Here is a 22263-nt window from a genome sequence, read left to right on the forward strand (position 1 = left end):
TTAGTTTGTTTCTGGCTTCCTACTGTGTTTTCACTAGGGCCACTAGATCACTGACATTTTATTTCCCTTGATATTACACCGCTTAACTATACTATACACTCTGTGCATTGGATAAAATTGTATCCAGTTTGCTGTAGTATCCTAGGACAACCAAAATAATTTCATTAACATTTATATAGCACCAGCTCAGAGGCTTCAGACTATGAAATGCTTTATTGAAATCACCGGAGGCAACCAGAAATATATAGTATATAAAATTATATTTTTTACTTAAATGTAAACTTTCTTCAATAAACAAAGTTTATTGAAGAAACAAGCAATATATTTATGTAAAAATTGTATGTATTGGAAAACTCAATTTTAAGGGGTTTTGGTTTGTTTTGCTTTGTTTTTTTTTACTTCTACCTAAGTTTAGACATCTTGAGTTGGGTTTGCCATGAATTGTAGGTGTATTTCAGTTTGGCTTCTAATTATATGGTCTCATTAGTCCAATCTATATCCACATATCCATATATGTGTGTCTCTAATAACATCACATGTCGTTTTACAATGCTGCTATTGTAAGAAAATTAAGGTATTCCAAATGGATTTAATGCCCTCTTGGTGGGACATTACCAGGAATGAGGAATGCTGTTCCCATGTCATCTACTGGTCACAATTAAGTGTTTGGAAATTCAATTTCTGTGCTTTGTAGGGGAGCTTCACCATCCTCCCCCTTCCAGTGTAATGCCACACTGTTGGCAAATGATGAGTTGGATTCTTTCAGATCGCCATAATTTTCTGTTGCAGTATTTTAAATTGCACATGTGATATTACCTTTTAGTAAGCAATGTTTAGGAGACCACCTACGTTTCCAGCTTTCAGGCATGCCTAAACTTGGGGTGAAGTACACTGAAATGGGAGAACCCTTTTGATTACACAATAATATAGGTTGTAACTTAATTGCCTTGTCTATCAACCAACCTATATTTCTTGAGGGGATTGTGAACCGGTAAATGCGTTTTGTTTTTTTGTTTGTTTTTTTTTTTTATATTGTATTATGTCATGATGCTGTCTAGATTTTCAGAAAAGTCAATTGCTTATTTGCTCTTATCAAGCTTAATATTTTAGTCCCTAATCTGTCAGGTGCATACTACTAAAAAGTAATACATGCATGAAACATTTGTCATTGTTCTTTGGGAACACATGATTGGTGGACTTGGCAAATTGCTGCGTATGCAATTACATTAGTAGCTGTGTTCATAAGTTGATTGCTGCACTAACGTTTAGCATGCTCTTTGTTAAGAAATTTGACCATTTTATACAGTTATACATTTTTACCTTAGTTGCTTTAGTGGCATTTTTTTAAACTGCAATCAATGAATGTATATAGACTAGTGAGTTTTGCTGTTAAAGTATTGATGGAGGGCAGAAATCCTGAATAGTTTCTTGGGAGCTTAATGAAACTGCAAATGGAGTTTCGCTTGTAAAATGTGTTTGGGAATTGTACTGAGAAGTGTAGTTTACAGTTTATTATGTATGGCAAATTATATATTTCACCTCTGGTAAATGGTAATGTTTTTCCAGTTAATCGACATGATAAATTTGATGTTGGACTACATGTTATGCTTAAAAGGTAGGATATAACTTAAATGTAAAGGCATATACCTACCATAAAATTAATAGGTAATTGTTAGGGCAATAGATGGACTTACTATCAAAACTAGTTAAAAGGTTGTGACCATTGTGAAAAGAAGAATTTTGGCTTTGCTGGTTTTTGGGCTTTCAAACTATTAACAGTAGTTATAATATAATCACACTATTTTTACATGGTGTGCATAATGTCCGTAGAGTTAACATTTGTACTTGGGCAGTCTGACTGTTATAATAAATTGTATGCAGTGCACATGAAATTACAAAGTAAATGCATACATACGAATAATGAAATATCTCCCTGCTGTAGTACAATAGATATACAAAATCCTCACTATTTTAAAATAAGTCTTTAGTTGTGTAGCTTAATATTGCTAGAAAAGACAGTAAATGTAACCATGCATGCTAAAAAGCAAAACACTAACAAACTGAACTAAAGATGTAAGTTTTCACTTCTGTACAACACAATATTTTAACTAATCTTTTCTAGCCTGACTAAGTGTAGAAATTTTATTCAACAGCAGTGAGTGGAAGAACATCTGCAATCTCAAACACTCCTACCCACAGCATTGCAACTTCCATTTCCCAACCTCAGACGCCAACTCCAAGCCCCATCATATCTCCTTCAGCCATGCTGCCTATCTACCCCTCCATAGATATTGATGCACAGGTAAGAGCCAAGTAATATGCTGAATTGTTTTCTCTAATAGTAGTACCCTAATGTTTGCGAAACGGTTTTCCATCACTGAGTTACTGTAGTTTTTTCTGTTAATACTGCAGTTAAATATTTGCACAGCTTATAGTTGCCTTTTTAGTAAAACTAGACATTAGTTACTGTGACTGGATTTCAGTGAACGTGGACTAGTATTGGACAAATGGTCATGCTGGACATGAAATATGTACAGTAATAGTAAAATTAACAAGGCCCTAATGAGTACATGTGGAGACAAATGCCTCCTTCTCACCTACAAACGTATGGCTCTATCCAAGCAGCGTGGAGGTCTGATGCTTCCCAATTTAACTTACTACCAAGAAGCACTGTATATTGAGCCACTTGTGGGATTGGGCAACTCCCCAAGTCTCTAAGCCAGGGGTCCTCAGACCGTTGGAGGGCCGGACTATAGTAAAAACAAAAACTATGAACAAATTCCTATGCACACTGCATATATCTTATTTTGAAGTGAAGAAACAAAACGGGAACAAATACAATATTTAAAATGAAGTAAAGTTAAATCAACAAATTTACCAGTATTTTAATGGGAACTATAAGAGTTGTAGTCCGGCTGCGCTGTTCGGTTCCTCTCACCGCCTGAAGCTAGATTGCAGCCGGACAACAATTCTCATGATCCAGTGCTTCAGCCGGCCAGCCAATCGGCGGCGGCCGCCGCCCCCTCTCCCTCTTCCACCAGTGACCGTCCCTCTCATGTAAAAAAAATGACAGGCAGCGGCGGCATAAACACCCGGCGGGCCATATAAATGTCCTCAGCGGGCCGCATGTGGCCCGCGGGCCGTAGTTTGAGGACCCTTGCTCTAAGCCATGGGTAGACATTGAAAGGGCCCTGTGCCCTAGCTATTCTCTATCGGACCTTCTCTGGACTCCCAGGCCTGCCTGCCCCTTAGCGGTCTATAGACTACTGTCCATCTCAGATGCCATGCAGGTGTGGGACATGGTTATTGGATTACATACATATTTTGCACTTCCATCCCGCAATCTCTCCCTTCAAGCAGTATTCAAACTCATTCCATATTTAAATCTCACCACCTGGAAATATGGGGGATTGCCTTCCTATCAAATTTGTTTGCCCAGAGCCTCTTTCTTCCCTTCGCTCTGCTTCATGATCGTTATAGCTTACCCTCATCGGAGACATATAAGTACTTGCAAGTTAGGCACTGGGTGATGACTGTCTTTAAGACCCCTTACTCTTTCCTCGCTCCCACTCCGTTTTAGATAGACTGACAACGGGTGCCAATGTAGGCGGAATAACGTTCTGGTATCAATACCTCCTCTCCTTGATCCCTTCCACTAAAGCCCAACTTCTGTGGTAAGCAGATGTGATCTTAAGCTTCACCCCGCAACAATGGGAGAAAATCTATGTAACTTCCCATTGCATGTCAAAATACATCAATCACAGAGATGTAGGTCAAACTCCTCAATCAGCTGTACCTTACCCCAGACTAAATTTTGATTGGTTTTGCCATATCTTGAGTAGCCACTGTGTTCAGGTAGCTGATATCACATTTTCTGAACATGCCCAGTGCTTCAACCACTCTGGTGCGAGGTATTTGCCCTGATCTTCACTGTTTTAAAAACCACCATTGCTTCAGACCCCGCTTTAGCTCTGCTTCATGTATACCCGACTTGCATTCCTAAACAGGACCTCTTTTGGGGCACATATTGATAACTGCTAGTGACAATAGCCCAAAACTGGAAGTCGCCTGTCTCCCCTACTATTGCCCGAATCATTTCCAAGATTCAGTACAGCTTTTAGATGGAAAGAATAGATATGCCCTATTCCACATCTGCATCGGCTCCCACCTCTCAGATTCTTCTGAGGTGGCATGAATGTCAGACGGCCTGAGGCACCCACACCCCTGATTCCATTCCTCTCTCCAGTGGCCCTGGTATAACTCCCCCAGCCCAACGAACAGACTACACCCTCTGGCACCCCTGCCATGCTGGAATTATTTTCAGACTGTCAAAATGAAAGTTAATGTGGTTTGATGTATACTTGCACTCTTCGGTATATTGCTGATTTTATGAGCCTTGCTTCCACTGAGTGACTCCTTTCCTAGGGGTTCCTCCTTGTGATTTCTCTTCTGTACCCCATATATTTTTGAAAAGTTTCAATAAAAATATTGATAAAAAAACCCTAATGAGACCATGTACCCCCTAAAAGTATTAAGCATTTTGGAAAACTCAGTCCCATTGTGTGCAATGTATTTTGAGTCATACTGAAGAAAGCTTAAGTTAGTATCTATGGACATTTGTGTTGCGCATCACTAATTGCAATACTTTTCCTGTCGCACAGACTGAAAGTAATCATGACACTGCTCTTACACTTGCCTGTGCGGGTGGACATGAGGAACTTGTGCAAACTCTCCTGGAAAGAGGTGCCAACATTGAGCACAGAGATAAAAAAGGTATGTGTGCATTAGCTAAACAAATACAGAAATTGTCATTTTTTTTTGTTAAGCATATTTACAAATATGGATGCTAGGTTTCAAAAATATTTCAATACTTATGTGTCATTGAATGTTTGGCTTTGTTTTTTTCCCATTTAATCCTCTTGCTGGGGACACTGGACGTTGGGGTTTAGAAGTTCCATTAGGACTTTAGTACTTTTTAAATATTCAATATGGTTTTTCATTCATTCCATTTGGGGTACTGTTTACCATGGGGTATAGAGGGCCCTATGTTAGGAGCTAGGTACTAATAAAGTAAAGATTTGTCTGACATGTCCCCTGTACAGAGAACCATCCATTTTTTTATTTAGTGCCCAAGGAGTATGGCACTTTCCATCTAGTTTTCCTTAGTTTTATTTTAAGACTTATAGCCCTCTTGGAGAACACCTTTGCATGATAGTAGGGACAGTACCATCTGCATGGGGAAGAGGTGCTTTCTTCAATAGTAGCGCCTTCCCCTTAGTGGAATGCTGTGCAGGTAAGCCTGCCATTTCTCATTTTTCTCTTACCTCTGCCATACCTGGTTGCTCCTCTGCATGCTGAATTTTTTTTTCACTGCAGGGTTAATTTTGTGGTATTGGGAATGAAGCCTTGTTCATACCCCGTTTACTGTCGCTGTACTCTTTATTGTATCTATTGCAGTGTCAGAACCACCATTGGTGCGACAGGTGTTGTGCAGTGGAGCCCATGGAGATAATGGGGCCTGTTGCATGGCAGATGCCGAGGATTGGGGGCCCCGTTTCCCTCTTTCCCGCCTCCCTGCATCGAGATCCACAGCTTGCTAGATCCACCTGATCTATCGAGTACTAACTTTTTCCCTATTAGGGGACGCTGCGATACATAACTGTATAGTAGGTTGTCCCAGAAATCTAGGCACTTCCAACTTGTCTGTGGCTCCATCTCTGCTATACCTCTCCCATAGGAAGAACTCTGTTTAGTTTAAGTACCCTATGGAGTTGGGCACGTTGTTCATGGCACCTGCCCTGGTTTTTAAATTTTTATTTAAATTTTACTCTATTACATGGATTTTCTTTTGCAGATGTTGGGCTCAGGGATGCCTCCCAGGTGTTGGATAGCCTGCAGCCTTTCTCCACACCAGGTACCTGAGCCGGAGTAGTGAGTAGCCTGAGGGATTCCTTACCCCTAGCACTGCTATCTCTAATTTTTCACTTGGTCTCCTACACTTAGACGCCAGCTGACTGTCAGTGCTGCACACAGACAGCAGACCTAGGAAGAGGTCCTGTGGTCCTTCCTCCTCCACCTAGGCAACAAGCATTGCTGGCAGAAAAGGTCCAGTAAGGCAGCCGCAGCATGTTATTAGCTGACCTGGAGAGTACAGCTGTGGCTGCCTGTGCACAGGAGGGGCACACGAAGGATGGAAGTCTGCCTGAGAATCAGACTCCATTCTTCTATTAGTGAGAAGGAAGTGGTGGCCTTGACATCATCCCTCCCCTGTTTTTCTGGCTCGCTTCACAGTACCTCATTGAGTTAGTGGCCATCTTTTGTGTGTGAGCCGCTGACCTGCTGTGCTCTGATCAGGACAGGTTTTAAAAGTACTGAATGGTAGATCAGTTTCTGTTGTGTGAGCCTGCTATACCTATATAGCTACAGTGTATACAGATGCATCAGTCTGGTTTTATTACACCTGTGTGTATATATGTGTGTGTATATATGTGTGTGTGTATGTGTGTATATGTGTATATATATATATATATATATATATATATATATATATATATATATATATATATATATATGTGTATATATTTTTTTCCACAGTTACTGCTGAGGCTAATTATTGTAAGTCATTTATGAAAAATCGACGGACCCTCAGTTTTATTGTCATTTAACAACAAAAGTGTACTGCCTTTTGTATAGATACCCTCCATAACTGACACACTAGTGATTTAGTATTATTCACAGTAGAGCAATACTTCTAGGGGTATTCTTTGGTGTTTATATATATCCCTATATAATGAACACACACAACATAAAAAGGACTTCCAAGAGGGGGTCTGCTGTGAAGCCAGTTACACATTAGTGTAATTTTGAATTGTCTTGTGGACAGTCTGACCAAGAGGCCCTGTGAGGCTGAGTTGCGGGACCTGTGCCAGACCCAGTCTGCGTCTATGGTCATGGAAGAACCTGCATGGCTGCATCCTCTGACATCATCCATATGCAGGTATTGTGTCACCTTGTGGTTGGTGAATCTTCCACTTCTTCCACAGCACACCTGTCAAATGCACACTCGGGACACCCCGTCACAGATGTGTCTTGGGTGGAGTCCACCTTGTCGCAGTCCCTTGTGGAGTCAGCCCAGGGATTTGCTAAGTCCTCTTCTCCTGAACACATACTTAATGAATTGCACAGAACATCATACAAGCATCAGAACACACAAGTCTAGGATTGTAGACTTCACTTCTGATCTTTCATCTGAGGAAGAGAGTGAAATCTCCAGAGACGACGGGGAAGAGGATTCAGATAGTGTGGAAAATTCATCCAGTGTCCAGGGCATGGCGCATGGACGACTTGGTGCTTGGGGTCTGCCAGATATTAGGTTTTTCTAACACAGAAATATCACATGCATCTGGTTTCTCGCTTGTTTAAGAGGCAGATGAAACAGCTTATTTGTTTCCTCCTCTCAGTTAATGAATATGATTTTGGAGGCATGTAAAAGTCAGATCTCTCTACCCCCTACCAGCAGAAGAATTTGAGAGATGGGAAGCTATTCCTAAAGTGGAACCACCTATAGTGTTAACTAAGAACCACTACTGTTCTGGTAAAGGGGAGTGTTTCACTTGGACGCTGCAAACAAGTGACTCTGCACTGTTCAGCTTATGAAGCAGCTGACCCTATATTCAGGCCTGGGCATGTCCACAGCCTCGTTCCACAACGAGGCTTCTGATTTCCTAGGTCAGGCTTCTTTGGATACTATACTGGTTACATCTACGCTCTTGGTGCTAATCATAGCAACCAGGCGCTCTTTGTATCTTCGGTTTTGGACCACTGACGTGGATTCCAGACACACTCTAGAAGACTTGCCTTTTGATGGTATTTCTCTTTTTGGTGCATGGTTGGACCAACTTGTATGTGAGGCTACAGGAGGCTAAAGCCACTTCCTGCCAGTCAATCAGGCCAGATTTAAACATCCTAGGTTTCGTTCCTTTTGTACCCCTGGCAGATCAAGAGGATTCCTGGCAAAGGGTCAGTCACTTTTCACGAGGCGTGGATTCCGTTGAGTTAGTGGCCCGTCTCGATGAGGTAACCCTAAGCCGACAGAGCTCGTCTTGGCAAGATGGGATCCCCATTCACGGAAATGTGGTGAGAGCGTGTCTATTGCTATTTCGGGACAGGTTGCTGGAATCATCCCCTCAACTCCTGACTCGGGGCCTTTGTCACTCGGGGTGATATGTCACAGACCTGCTCCAATTCCCTCATTGCCGGTTCTTCACTACAGGCCTTCCAGCATGCTGTTGATGGTGCAGAGCACTCCCAAGTAGCAATTCATAATCTGATTCTGGGGTTATTCCAGTCCCTCTACTGGAAAGAGGTTTAGGGTTTTACTCCAACTTTATGGCCTAGTGGTTAGCACTTCTGCCTTACAGCACTGTGGTCATGAGTTCAATTCCTGACCATAGCCTTATCTGTGAGGAGTTTATATGTTCTCCCTGTGTTTATGTGGATTTCCTCCAGGTGCTCTGGTTTCCTCCCATACTCCAAAAACATACTAGTAGATTAATTGGCCCTAGTCTGTATGTCTGTGTGTTAGGGAAATTAGACTGTAAGCCCCAACAGGGCAGGGACTGATGTGAGTGAGTTCTCTGTACAGCGCTGTGGAATTAGTGATGCTATATAAATAAATGGTGGTGGTGATGTTTACAGAAATGACAAACAAGAAGCACACAACCGGAAAATAGAATGTGAAGGAGCGGGAGCGCAGTGTCACCATATGGTTATTAGTGAGTCCAAAAATTCTTCTTTACCACCCATCCTGCATATAATTCACTTTTTTTTTTTTTTCTATTTTTCTTTCCTCTCAGAACAGGGTGCTATTTTGTGCTGCTGTGGCAGCTTGGCTTGTAGTGTTTGGTTTGTTTGTGGGGGTGGTAGTGGCTTTCACATTTCTGTTAAAGGAAGAGTCAGGTGTTGAGGGCAGTTCTCTCCTCCCTATAGAGGACAGTGTAGTGGGAGATAGCCTTGTGCCACAAAGAAACAGACAGCGAAGCCCTCAGACAATAGTCTGCATGACTGGTAATCCACCCACCTTGTAGTGACTGAAGTGGGAGCCCTATTGTTACTCTACAGGAATAAATGGTTCAATTGTTTCTGACTTCTGGGTGAAGGTTAATCAGTCTCCTCAAGGTATGTCCCCAAATGTATGTATTTTGTTGATGAATGTCATGATGGAAAAAATAAGTTCTTGGTATCCACATATATCAAAGATGCTTACTTGCACAATACAATTTGTAAAGTTCACCAGTGTAATATTAGATTTGCGATTTGACTTCATTTCCAGTTTCGAGCTCAACCATAATCAGTAAATCGGTCACCAAAAGGTTATCTTGACCACTCTTACTGAAGAAAATTCTAGAACTAGACATCCAACCTGGTTACTACCTAAAGGCTTGTTTTTCTGGGTGTTTGTTCTGGGTGACGAAATAGATTTGTTTCTGACTAATGGTGTGTAATGGCTCTCCGAAGCATAATTTACAGAATGGATTTCAAAGTTCTTGGGCAGGGCAGCCTGCACAGTTCTATTGGAAGGTATTCCAGATCAAGCTCATTTCGAAATGGGCCAAGTTGCACTATCACTTAAATATCAGTCAGTCTCCAACAGCGCGGTGGGCACTTCTCTGGTAGCTGGCTGACAAACAACCTCTTCTTTTTCCACATGGAATTTGACACTTGATTCTGACTTGATTAGTTTAGCGGCATCTACTGTTGCAGGGGAAGACCCATAAGGGTTCAGTCAGACGACACTGCGGTAGCATACGTCAACCGATGGGATGGAACATAAAGTTCCTTTTGAAGTGAAGGTGGCCAGCTGGATCATATGCTGGGTTGAACAAAACTTGGGGATATCTGGTGTCTTTAAACAAGGGGTGGAAAACTGGAAGTTTATTTACCTCAGCAATCACAAACTGCACCCTGTAGTGTTCCCTCAACCAGGACACTTTCCAACAAATTGTGTAAAGTTGAGGTCAACCAGATGTTGACATACTGGCTTTCTTGAACCACAAGGTGGAACAGTTTTTTGTTTTGTGTTCCTTATCCTCGCTGATGATGGGATTTTCTGTTTCCTCTGGTAGATTTGTTTCTGCACATTCTCAAAAATGTAAAAAGTGTTCTGGGTGCTGTTGGTTTAAAGAGGCCTGGCCAAAAATTGTGTGATACAACATCTTAAAGATGGCAGTAGCGCAGTCATGGCAGCTAGTTTCAAGATGGGACCTGCCATCTCAGAATTTGTCTTGCCATCAGGGATTAACACATCTGGATTTAAGTCTCAGTTGAAGACATTACTCGTAATAAAAAGGAATTCTCTGCCTGTGTGAGACCCCATGCTTAAAACTAGTCTGTTACAGAAAACTTTTATCACAGGGGTTAGGAACAGCTATGTCACTTGGTGTGAGTAGTTTCCAAACACTTTGTTCCAAGTAGCCCGCTTGCTCCTGTGTCTGAAGGATGCTTTGGATAATGGGTTTAAACTTTTAAGGGTTTGATCTGTTTCCTTCAACAAGAGGGTCTTTTTCCCATGGTGTGACGCATTTACGACCATCGGAGTCCTTCAGTAGTCCCTTGGGACTTTGACTGCATTAAAAAAAAAACCTCCTCTAGGACCTCTCGCTTCAGTGGAGGTGAAGCTTCTAATATGGAAAATTGGCTTCAAATCAAACTTTAGCTGTTTGAAACACATCTAAGATATGCTACATGTATATGTTCAGGGAAAGATATTCGTTAAGTAAATGCTTATTCTACTAGATTAGTGGGCGGCATTATACGCTGCTCCTGCTGAGAAGCCTTTTATGTTCCTTTACATATTTTAGCTGCAAAACTTTGTAAAGATGCCTGTTTTGGCAGGAAGTGCTGCACACTGCAATTCTGAGTGTACACAGCGAGAAGGACTGCTTTGGGACGTCCTCGTTGTCTAGTGTCACCCAAGAGGATGAAATGGAAAATGGGATCTTTAATACTTGAATTGAATAACTTTCTCTGAATCCATTGGGGGACACTGACCGCCTACCCAAGTTACATTCTAGTTCTCTTAAGTTTACAAAACATGCATTTTTATTTTTTCATGTGGGTGAAGTTATTTTCTGTTTCATTTTCTCGCTGGTTCTGTCTTGTATGGTATGGTTTGATCAGGAAAAGAGTTCCCTGTAGGATGGGGATATATAGAAGGAAGGAGCAACAACATTGAATATTTAAAGTCCAGTTGGATCTATATCCCATCATCCAGATTCCCCAATGGATTCAGAGAAAAGGATTTAACAAAAGCATAAAAATCAAAAATTCTAACTGACCCTTATCTTCCCCACCCCATTCCCTAGGTTTCTTGCATGTTACAACAGTGTCTGAGCCAAGGATCAGATAATTCCACACATTCGACACTGGCCTAGAACCTTTTTTTCTTTGAGCTGCCTGTCTTAATGCGCAATATTTATTCCTCTTTGTAGATATTTGTAGTAAATACAGGGCCAATCGCCTGAAACGCAAGAACTATGTGAACAGAAGAATTTTATATATTCTATTTAAATAAGATGTAAGCCAGTACAAAAAGAGACAAATGCAGCAACCTGTTACTTTTTTTTTTTTTTTTTACCCTTGCGTGATTTATTTTTCCTTTTTTGTTTAATATTCCATGCTTTAAATAAAAACTATCTATTTAGGTTTTACGCCTCTTATCTTGGCTGCAACTGCCGGTCATGTTGGTGTGGTAGAAATCTTGCTGGACAATGGTGCTGACATTGAAGCTCAGTCTGAGAGGACCAAAGACACACCATTATCATTGGCCTGCTCTGGTGGCAGACAAGAGGTGATTTTTAAATTTTTTTTTTGCTGACTTGTCCTAATTGTAACATGCATATACATACTGTTGCAATATAAATAAAAAAGTAAAGTCCTAGTTTTTTTTTTTTGTTTTGCTTGTTTTTTTACCTGGCTCCGCCACATATATAAGTGAAGTCACAAAACTTTTACTTTGCTGATATATATTTCAGTAAATGTTCAACTTAATCTTTTTTAGGTGGTTGAGTTACTATTGGCACGTGGGGCAAATAAAGAGCATCGAAATGTATCTGATTACACCCCTCTAAGCTTGGCTGCCTCTGGTGGTTATGTCAATATCATCAAAATCTTGCTTAATGCAGGTGCTGAAATCAACTCCAGGTGTGTGGTTAATTTTACTGTTCACACTTTGTTTTGTGTTAAGAATGTGGTTAATTTGCTTTCATTTTAAATGTCAGATATCCAAATCCCAAAAGTTAATGATGTACATCTTTCCAGGCACCTTTAAAAGATCCTGCTAGCTCCTAGATTTGATTAGCTCATTCTTGAATGTTGCATTATTTTGTTATCTTTTGAGTTAAATATTTTAATTTCTCAAACTGACAAAGCATGTCTTGTGGTGGGTTTTTTTCAGAACTGGTAGCAAGTTGGGAATATCTCCTCTGATGTTGGCTGCAATGAACGGTCACACTGCTGCTGTCAAGTTGCTTTTGGACATGGGCTCTGACATCAATGCGCAAATAGAAACTAATCGCAACACTGCTCTAACTCTGGCCTGCTTTCAAGGCAGAACTGAAGTGGTTAGTTTGCTCCTCGACAGGAAGGCTAATGTGGAACATCGAGCAAAGGTAAAGAAAGCTGGTCGAAATGGAGATTTATTGATTTTATTTTTTCAGTTTTCTGAAACTATCAGACACATAGCTATATAAAAACTGCTTAATTATTTTTCGGTAATATCTTATATTTAGCTTGCAGGAATATACAAATTTCTCTTTATGGCAAGTGAGGAACAGACACTTAGTATAACTATCCTTTGTATGGGCATAGCCAGTTCATCCATCCTTTAGCTGCAGTTAGATGTTTGTCTTTGGTCGTTGTTGTGAAAGTATGGTAGTATATCAATGGCTGCAGTTCCTGTCTTGTGTGGCCTACACTATTTGTTTCTGGAGTTCACAGGGGTTTCCAAGGTTAAGGCTGAACACTGCTAGTTGACCTCACAAGTGCTCCTTTACATACCCTTTTTTAATGAACTACCAACCAGAAGAACTGGATGACATTGCAGTAGTCCATCTTTTATTATAATAGTTTATATGCTGCCACAGATTCCGTAGCGTATGGCATACAAGAAAACCATAAGCATAGTTTGTTGAGCAGAATAATGCTTGGCTTCAGTGAACAGGACACTTGCCTGTCATGCAGAAGACAGTCATCAGGCATGACATGGGTCATATGCGGTAGATGGCTAGAGGATTGGCATGAGACAATATGTAGAGGACCCTGCTTGTGGGAGCTTACATTTTAGAAGGCTGGTGAAGAGATTGTAGGATCAAGTGGGACAGTTTTGGGTATAAACCAGGTCATTAGTTGGTATTGGAAAGGCAGGGAAAGCAATCTGCTTAGTAGTGGTACATAGTTGTGAAGCGGGTAAGGCACTAAACTTGATGGCCATGATGTCAATGTAGCAGGTGGTTTTGAGATTCCGCTTTGGGTCGAGGACTTGATGCTTGGATAGTCAAGGTGTGGATGGTGCCTTTGGAGCAATGCCTAGATAGAAAAGGTATTGGTGCATAGATCTGCTGAGGAGCAGGTACCTACTCTCACTGATTATCCTTTGGTAATATACTAGTATAATAGATATTGTCTTTATTTCTCTAAGCATGGACATAGTACACAGAGCTTTACATTGTGGGGATCATGGCAAAAAACAAATACAATGACCTGAAACAGAAGGTAAAGATAGCCCCTCCCAAATTAGCTTACGAAAAGGTGTTCTGTATCAATATACACTGTCGGCACTCCTGTTCCTATGTGAAAGTTTATAAGGAGTTTCTTCATACTTTGCAATGCTGTGAGAATAGTGTCAACCTAATGTGTGCATGACATACCTGTTGACCTCAAGCTGTCGACATTTTGTGTGATCATTGGTTCTGAATGATTACAGGAGCTCCAGTATCATGGTAACCTCTGCCCCAGCAACAGATAATTTTATGACAAAGGCATTCAAGACTTTTATTTCCTCTTGGGAATGCTTTAGCTGAAATGACAGTCACCATTCTATCATTCGATAAAAGAATTTGCCTCCCTATCAATCTAGGATGGAATAACATAAGTAATTAAGCAAATAGAATTTAACTTTACACTCTCAAACATCTGCTTTTCAAAGCATCTATGCTGTAACCCTAAACAGGCTTTTAGTGACTTATCACAGTCTTTAGAATCAAATTGACATGGGCTTTAACATTTAGCTATTGTGTTTTCTCTGACATCCTTGGGGGACACCGGGACCTTGTGGTATAGAGTAGGGACAGGCGAACACTGGCACTTTAACTTTAGCTAAACAAAGCTCTGGCTACACCCCCTCTATACCCCACCTCCTGCTAGAGACCAGCCGATGTTTAACCAAGCCCGCAGAAAGGGAGATAAAGAGAAACCAAAGAAAAAAGAATAAACGTAACACATCATTGTATTCTCTCTATCTCTCTTTCTGCGGGCTTGGTTAAACATAGGCTGGTCTCTAGCAGTAGGTGGGGTATAGAGGGGGTGTAGCCAGAGCTTTGTTTAACTAAAGTTAAAGTGCCAGTGTTTGCCTGTCCCTACTCTATACCCCAAGGTCCCGGTGTCCCCCAATGGATTAAGAGAAACTGATTTTACTCAAGTATAAATCCCTTTTTTTTTTTTTTTTTTTTTTTTTTTTTTTTTAAATCTTGTTCACCCTCTCGCTGTTCTTCAGACTGGCCTAACTCCCTTAATGGAAGCTGCATCTGGCGGTTATGCAGAAGTAGGACGGGTTCTTCTTGACAAAGGTGCAGATGTCAATGCTCCCCCAGTGCCATCTTCAAGGGATACAGCTCTGACCATTGCAGCAGACAAGGGTCACTACAAGTTCTGTGAGCTGCTCATTAGCAGGTACACATTATTGCTATTGTAAAAAGTTAAATGACTAATTGTTTTTGGAGCAGTCATTATAAAGATATTGCATGCTACATACATACTGTTTAGCAATTTCTCTTCCTGTTAATATCATAGCACCTAATGGAGGGCATGACAGTCTAGAAATGTTTCTGTAGGTAGGACCAAAGACCTTTAGTAAATTCTCATATTAGAAAAATTGTATTGTCTTTATGCCCCAACTATGTTTTGAACGGATTTTTTTTTCCAGGGGAGCTCATATTGATGTGCGTAACAAGAAGGGGAACACTCCCCTGTGGTTGGCAGCAAATGGAGGTCATTTGGATGTTGTTCAGCTGCTTGTTCAAGCTGGGGCAGATGTAGATGCAGCCGACAATAGGAAAATAACTCCTCTCATGGCAGCTTTTAGAAAGGTATGGGTTTTTTTTTTTTTGTTACAGCCTGTTCATATTTTAAATGCATTTATTGGGTCACCGTTTATTTCAATCCTCGTTTGTTTGGTTTTTGTTTAGTTTTTTTAGCTATCTGTTCATGTTTGTTTTGCAGGGCCATGTTAAAGTAGTCCGCTACCTTGTGAAAGAGGTAAATCAATTCCCATCGGACTCTGAGTGCATGAGGTACATTGCCACCATTACAGATAAGGTAAGGTTACCTAAGCAAGTACTTAAGTATCTGTTGTATGTAAATTAAATATTTAAATACTTTTAATGCTTTTTTGTTTTAAATTTCTCTCATTCCTGGTTATTTTGCCCCTGAAGTCTGATCTTCACCATCTCAATGCTGTGTTGAGTGAAGTCCTTTTTAAAGATCTTTTCTGTTGAAGTTGTATTAGTACCAATTACTGTATAAAGTTATTGGTCTTGTAAAATGTAAGTCATTGGATACATTATTTTAATGTGGCTGTAAGCGCCCTATCTGGATCTTAAGTTGCAAAAGTCGCAACATTCCAAAACAACTAAAACCATTGCAAGAGAGCACTTTGTTCTTTAACAGTTTGTAATACTGGAACTTGACACATTGCTCAACAGCAAATAAGTTGTAACATATCCTTATTACCTTTGCTACTCTTTATTTTAAATGATCTGATATAAAGCGTTAATCATATAATTTCAGGAGATGTTGAAGAAGTGCCACCTTTGTATGGAATCAATTGTACAAGCCAAAGACAGACAGGCTGCTGAAGCTAACAAAAATGCTAGTATACTTTTGGAGGAACTTGATCTAGAAAAGGTAAAGGTCTTTCAACATGTTAAATCACAAATGTACATAAAAATGCAGAAATCGCAGTTGCACACATTTGCAAATGTATGGAAAGCCACCCGCCCTGTAAAGGCGTTTCTGGTCATAGGGTTGCCCTAACTCTAAACAATGAGTCCCTGGTTTTTTAGCCATACATATGTGTTTTTACTTTGAGTTAACTTGTTTGAGAGGCATGTTGGCAATACAGCTAAAGCACTCCTCATCAGCTACTATTGCAATTTGGAGGACTTTGTGGTACCTCTTGGGTAAGTTAGCTCTCAATTTAAAAACACATAATAATGGACTAAAAATAGTGACTCTCGTTTTGTTGGGACCACCCTGTTAGCAGAAGCGACTTGACGGGGCGGGTGGCTTTTCATAAATTTGCAAACGTGCAACTGAGATTTCTGTATTTTAATGTACAAATAGAAATAGCAACTCCATGGCTGGTTATAACAGTGTGCGGGGGGATATTTTTCTGTAATTGTTCCTTGCTGAATAACGCTGCCTTTTCAAGGACCTGCTATGAGCCTACAAATTGATTGAGCAACTTTCACTTCCTGTTTAAATTATAAATGTGCAAATAATGTTTGAACTGAACTATTGGGAATGTTTCCCTGCTTTACATTAAAATGGGATTTTTGTACTCCTAAAATCCTTTTCTTGAAGTTCATTAGGGAACACTGAAACCATGAGGTTTAAAGGTGCATGCAGGAGCTTGGGCACATACAGAAGTGACAAATCATCTCTATATTCCCTAGCAGGCAGGAACTTCGTTATTTTCTAGCAAAGCCCCAAATTTATGCTCAGTGTAAGATTGGTTAATCTCCTGATGTATGTGGAAATTGGACTCCCACTTTCGATAAAAGGGTGTAATACACAACCGTTTTGTCATGAAAAACAGTGAAAGAAGATTTACTAAATAGCAAACACACTTGGGACCTCTTTTCTCGTAACACTAGCTAGCAAAAAACTTTTCCTAGTAAGAAATGTGGGATCTAAAGAAGGCCCTAATATCAATGTAAGATTCCAAGGTGCAGTGGAAGGAATGTATGGTGGCGATTGGACATGCAGAACTCCCAGAGTAAATGGGCCCTAGTCCCAGAGGTTCAGACTTTTCTACATGAAAGACTATTCGCTCAAATCCATTTTCGAGACCCTCATCTAAAAACAGAAACCATCTCACTAAAGGAAAAATATGCTGACCGCTAGTCTCACACAGATGTACATTTTTTACACTTTGTTCTTTCCTGAAGATGGTTTGAGTTCTCAGCCTAGTCTCTACTACTGTCAGACTTACCGTTTAGATTTCAAAATCAAGGCTTCTACAACCACGTTAACGCAAAAAGATGTAAATTCTGATGAAATAAACACTGAAACAGCACATCCTTACTTTGAGGAAAGCACCATGACGGTTCTTTTCCAGAATGGAGAGCATTTCTGCCGGGAGTTCCCTTCCCAGTTTTCTAGTCCCGGAATGTAGACTGCTGGAATATTAAGTTCTGCCCAGTTCATGATTTCCTTAACTTTATTGCCAACGAACTCTTGGTGCCTCCCTCGTGATTGATATATGCTACAGCTGTTGCATTGTTGTACTGGATTTTCAAAGGCTTGAATATGGCTCTTAGCTCCAGAACATTGTTTTGGAGACCATTCCTGTTGGGACCATGTTTTTTGAAGACAGCACTGTAGGGTCTTGCCACCAGCTCTGAACGCTGGCATCTGTTGTAACAATAGTCTAGATCCAGATAATGAACACTGGATAGTCCCTGTTGAGCCACCAAAAGACATAATCTCTTTGGCGGTAGCCTGATTACTCAGTTGGATAAGCTTAGTTGAGATTTTGTTCACTTTGTTTTGAAGTCAAGAAACGCTATAAGGCCATTGTTTGATCAGCTCCACTCCAAAGGCTGACCCCATCTTTAGAATCTTTATCCTAAAACTAATCAATATTCAAGTATCTGTAATGAGAGAATCTTGTCTTTTGGTCAGATTACTCTGAATCGTAACTAATAGAAATCCTAGGCAAATCTTACTGTCTGTCCTGTTAACTGCTTCTCAGACTGTTTTACAGTTAGTCCTCTCCTACCAGACCTGGCCTGTGTCGACCTCCCCCTGGATAGTTGAGGATTGTCCACTAGCGATACTTGTGGAGGGATAAAAGGATATTGTCTTAAGTGAAAAAAAAATTTTCTTTCTTTTTCTGGGTTAGACCTTTTCTTGCCCAGCAGCTCCTTTAACTTAGGAGAGGATGGCAAAGAAACATACGTTTTCTCCTATTGAATAATGTTACCTCAGGCAACAAGTGGTTCTCGGTGTCTAGGATATTAAAGGTGTCAAACAACCCTCATGAAATCGCTAATGTCCTGTCTTTTAGCAGAAGCTTCCTCCCTATATGCCGTATTCTCAAAATTAGTATCTTCCGCAAACTCTCCTTTCTGAGAGGAGTCAGAAATATCGCAGGACTTGGTTAATGCAAAAAGTGTTGCTTACACTGTCAGAAGATAACACTTTTTCCAAATATGAAGCAACCTTGGACAGTCTTTGAATGATTTAGTCAGACTTTTAACCAAGGAGGTTCCACTGAGGTAATCTGGCAGGAAGCTTGTAGTGGATTCTCTGGAACTCATGATTTCAAGCTTTCAAGGTGCCTGACAGGGATTATGTTCTTCATTCTGTCCCCTGGGGCGAGAAGCTGAGGTCAGCACATGGATTTGGCGCAGGCAGATTCCACCCGGTTGCTGCTGCTCTCTATTGGGGAACAGGTTGCACGACCTCTTCACAAGTTGGGCACAGTATCCCCATACCTGTCTGACAACTTGGCAGTGTGGAGTGACATTTTGAGCACATAAAAAATGTTGGTATATATAAACTGGGTCGTCCCTTGCAGTTGAATGTGTCAGGATTCAAATCCTGTCCTTGCTCCTAGTGAAGGTGCTAATGAATCAGTCTCTCACTAACCCTCCAGTACCAACACACATACAGAGACTTGTTGTTGCTATGCTTGGCAGAACTTCTCTCTAGCACCACTGTAGGTGGAGAGGAGCATGCATTAACACACCTGCTCTGGACTGTGGTCTGTGCTAGTGATTGCTTACAATTGCCACAGACCCTGGTCTGCGGTTAGGACCAGCGACTGCAATAACTGGTTCCCCTCTCCGCTGCCATCTGAGTGGAGGTTGTCAGGCAGTCAGAGGCAGTGGCGGATCCAGGGATCGCCCCCCCTAGCAGGGGCTTGCTGCCGGCGGCTGCACACTGTGCAGGTCCGTTAGGCAGTGATAATGTGTTGGTCTGATTGTGTTTTAAACACAATCAGAGCAGCGGGACAGCACATTATCACTGCCTAACGGACCTGCAGCCTTAGAAGTTAGAAAGGGGGTGTGGCTTAAATCGCCCCCCCCCCTATATCACCCGGGGTAGAAAAAATTTCTAGATCCGCCCCTGGTCAGAGGCATCTGATACATCTCTCTCCCTTACAATGAATACTATATGTTATGTAGTCCAACCGCCTTACGGCAGTGATAAAGCTGATCAAGGGAAATTAAACAAATAAGAAAATAGAATAAACTAAGCATTAAACGATGTGCTGCCATGGGTGCCCTGCTTATATGGGCACTTTGAAAAAGCTGATCTGCCTGCCTGCTAAAGGATATTGAAGGAGAGGATTTAGTACATCTGCAAAGGTTTTTTTTGTTTGTTTTTTTTAATTAAAATCTAACACATGCAAACACTTGCACCAACATTAACCTACCAGTTTGTTTTTGTACTGTGGGTGGAAACTGGAGCACCAGGAGGAAAGTCACAAACCTACAAACTCCACACAGGTAATGTCTTTGTTCGAATAGAACTCATAGCCCCTGTGCTGTGAGACAGCAGTGCTTGCCACTAATTAAGTTGCATATTATTTGGAAAGCGTACATGCTTGATAAGTGGCGGTGCTGCTATATAGAGCGTAAGGATTGTAGTATATCTAGATTTGTGGTTTAATTTTATTTAGCTAAGGGAGGAAAGCAGAAGATTGGCTTTGGCTGCAAAGCGCGAGAAAAGGAAGGAGAAGAGGAGGAAGAAGAAAGAGGAGCAGAGGAGGAAGCTTGAGGAAATTGAAGCTAAAAATAAAGAGAACTTTGAGCTCCAAGCTGCACTTGAGAAAGAAAAGCAAAAAGTTGAAGGTAAACAGTATTTTATTGCATTTAATATAAAAATGGTAAGGGCAGCAATGGTGGCACAGCTAAGTTTGAGATGTTTCTACAGAACTGTTTTGAAGTGCCTAGAAATCTTATCTATTTGATTCATGTAATGAGCCATTCTGCTTTAACAGCCTGGTACACAATCTCTTACAATGCTAGCCATTTTCTTGTGCCAGTGTCTGTATTGTACAACTCCCCCACCTGTTTAGTGCATTTATTTTTTCTATTCAAGCATGGTGTAATACTGTGATGTTGCAGTGTCCAAAACAGCACTGTAGAGAAACCTTGCTTCTCTTGTGACGCATGTTCCCTGGTCAGTAGCAACATCTTAGAACTCTGTACATGTGAGCTGTAATTGTCAGGGTCCAGGTTCCTGTTGAGATCACGGTTTTAAAATATTAGTTAAGTATGTTTTTTATTTTTTTGTGTTCACTAGATGAGCCGCAAGTTTTAACAGAGCCACCTAGTGCAACCACAACCACCACAATTGGCATATCTGCTACGTGGACCACTCTAGCAGGTTCACATGGTAAAAGAAATAATACTATTACCACAAGCAGCTTGAAGAGGAAAAGCAGAAAGAACAAAATAACTGAAAATGTGCAGATTATCTTTGATGACCAGCTCCCTATTGCATATGGGCAGCAAGAAAAGTTAAATGGAGAGTCGAAAAGTAGCAGCACAAGTGAAAGTGGAGACAGCGATAATATGAGAATCTCAAGCTGTAGTGATGAGAGCAGCAACAGCAGCAATAAGAGTGACAATCATTCTTCTATCAATGATGGCAGTCTACAGAGCAAAAAGAAGCCTTCTGTTCTAGTGTCCTCTCCAAAGGAGGAAAGAAAAGTATCTTCTAAAACTTCAGTAAAGTGAGTTTTTCTTATGAGGTTTCTAGATTTTGAATACATGTTCCTTTTGTGTAGGTATATATATGTTTAAGGAGAACACACAATCTAAGAATATATTATGTATGTGTCAAACTTAAGTAGAAATCTATGTAAGAAATATTTAAATGAATACTAGATGAATGTTCCCTAAAATTAAGAAATAACTTTAGATTGTGACTAGCACTACCTTTTGACATCTTTAATATAAATTTTAATCCTGTTTAATATCTGGAAAAATGCTTAAAGGCAGGGTTTTCCAAATCAAATTCTCAGGGGAATAAATTAAAAATGTTGTAATTAGTTGTTATAGAGTTGCAGATGTATTGTTAATTCAAAAAAGGGTGTGAATTGCTGCTCCATAATTTCATGAAAACAGTTCAGTAGATATTCCGCAGTAATCAGTCTGCTAATCTGGGTCTGATCCACTGCTTGGTTTTACATGTGTGTTTTTAAATTTCTTTTCTCCTATCAGGATATTTGGAATTTTATTCAATGCACAATGAATCAATCTTAAGTGTGTATGTATATAGATATATATTTTTATATAGTGTGTGTTTTCTGTACGATTGCAAAGATGGTGTCCTAAAGCTTGTCAAAATAAAGCAAAAAGCAAGTAGGACAATTCATCTTTCTACTTGAAGTGACACAAACATCAAACTTTCTCTGCTTAATTGCCCAGCACAAGTAAACATATATTTTTCTCTCATTCTATTTGGCATGTAGTGTGCTGTTAGTAAGGCACTAATAAACAACTAACAGTGTTCTCTTGGAGAACACCGCGTAAGAGAGGGGATTGCCCCTCTCCCCCCAATGATGGACTTCTGGCAAAGGGTCATTTGGCCAACTGCTCTGCAGCGACCCAGGATCTGCACCAGGGCAGCATTGGACTGTGACATGCAACCCGAGTGCCCCCAGCGTGGCTGTGATGGGGCTGGCTGCGGTCTCATCCCAGCTACCTGACTGACTCTGCAAACAAGAGGATAATCAGACGGGTGTTGTAT

General features: G+C 40.7%; 1 protein-coding gene across 5 annotated transcripts in view; it reads left to right on the plus strand.

Moving 5' to 3' along the window:
• Window positions 1-22263, plus strand: part of ANKRD17 (ankyrin repeat domain 17) — a 104164-nt gene that overhangs the window by 50727 nt on the left and 31174 nt on the right. For 4 of the 5 annotated variants that reach the window (XM_075202259.1, XM_075202276.1, XM_075202292.1 and 1 more), the window contains 11 exons: window positions 2154-2302; window positions 4662-4773; window positions 11703-11848; window positions 12059-12201; window positions 12455-12668; window positions 14771-14946; window positions 15200-15362; window positions 15496-15591; window positions 16063-16179; window positions 20186-20357; window positions 20812-21244. In XM_075202259.1, coding sequence (XP_075058360.1) covers window positions 2154-2302; window positions 4662-4773; window positions 11703-11848; window positions 12059-12201; window positions 12455-12668; window positions 14771-14946; window positions 15200-15362; window positions 15496-15591; window positions 16063-16179; window positions 20186-20357; window positions 20812-21244 — 1921 coding nt within the window. The remainder of the gene's footprint in view (window positions 1-2153; window positions 2303-4661; window positions 4774-11702; window positions 11849-12058; window positions 12202-12454; window positions 12669-14770; window positions 14947-15199; window positions 15363-15495; window positions 15592-16062; window positions 16180-20185; window positions 20358-20811; window positions 21245-22263) is intronic. The other variant, XM_075202266.1, reaches the window with a different exon arrangement.

Source organism: Mixophyes fleayi, chromosome 1, assembly GCF_038048845.1.
Source record: "Mixophyes fleayi isolate aMixFle1 chromosome 1, aMixFle1.hap1, whole genome shotgun sequence".
NCBI lineage: Eukaryota > Metazoa > Chordata > Amphibia > Anura > Limnodynastidae > Mixophyes > Mixophyes fleayi.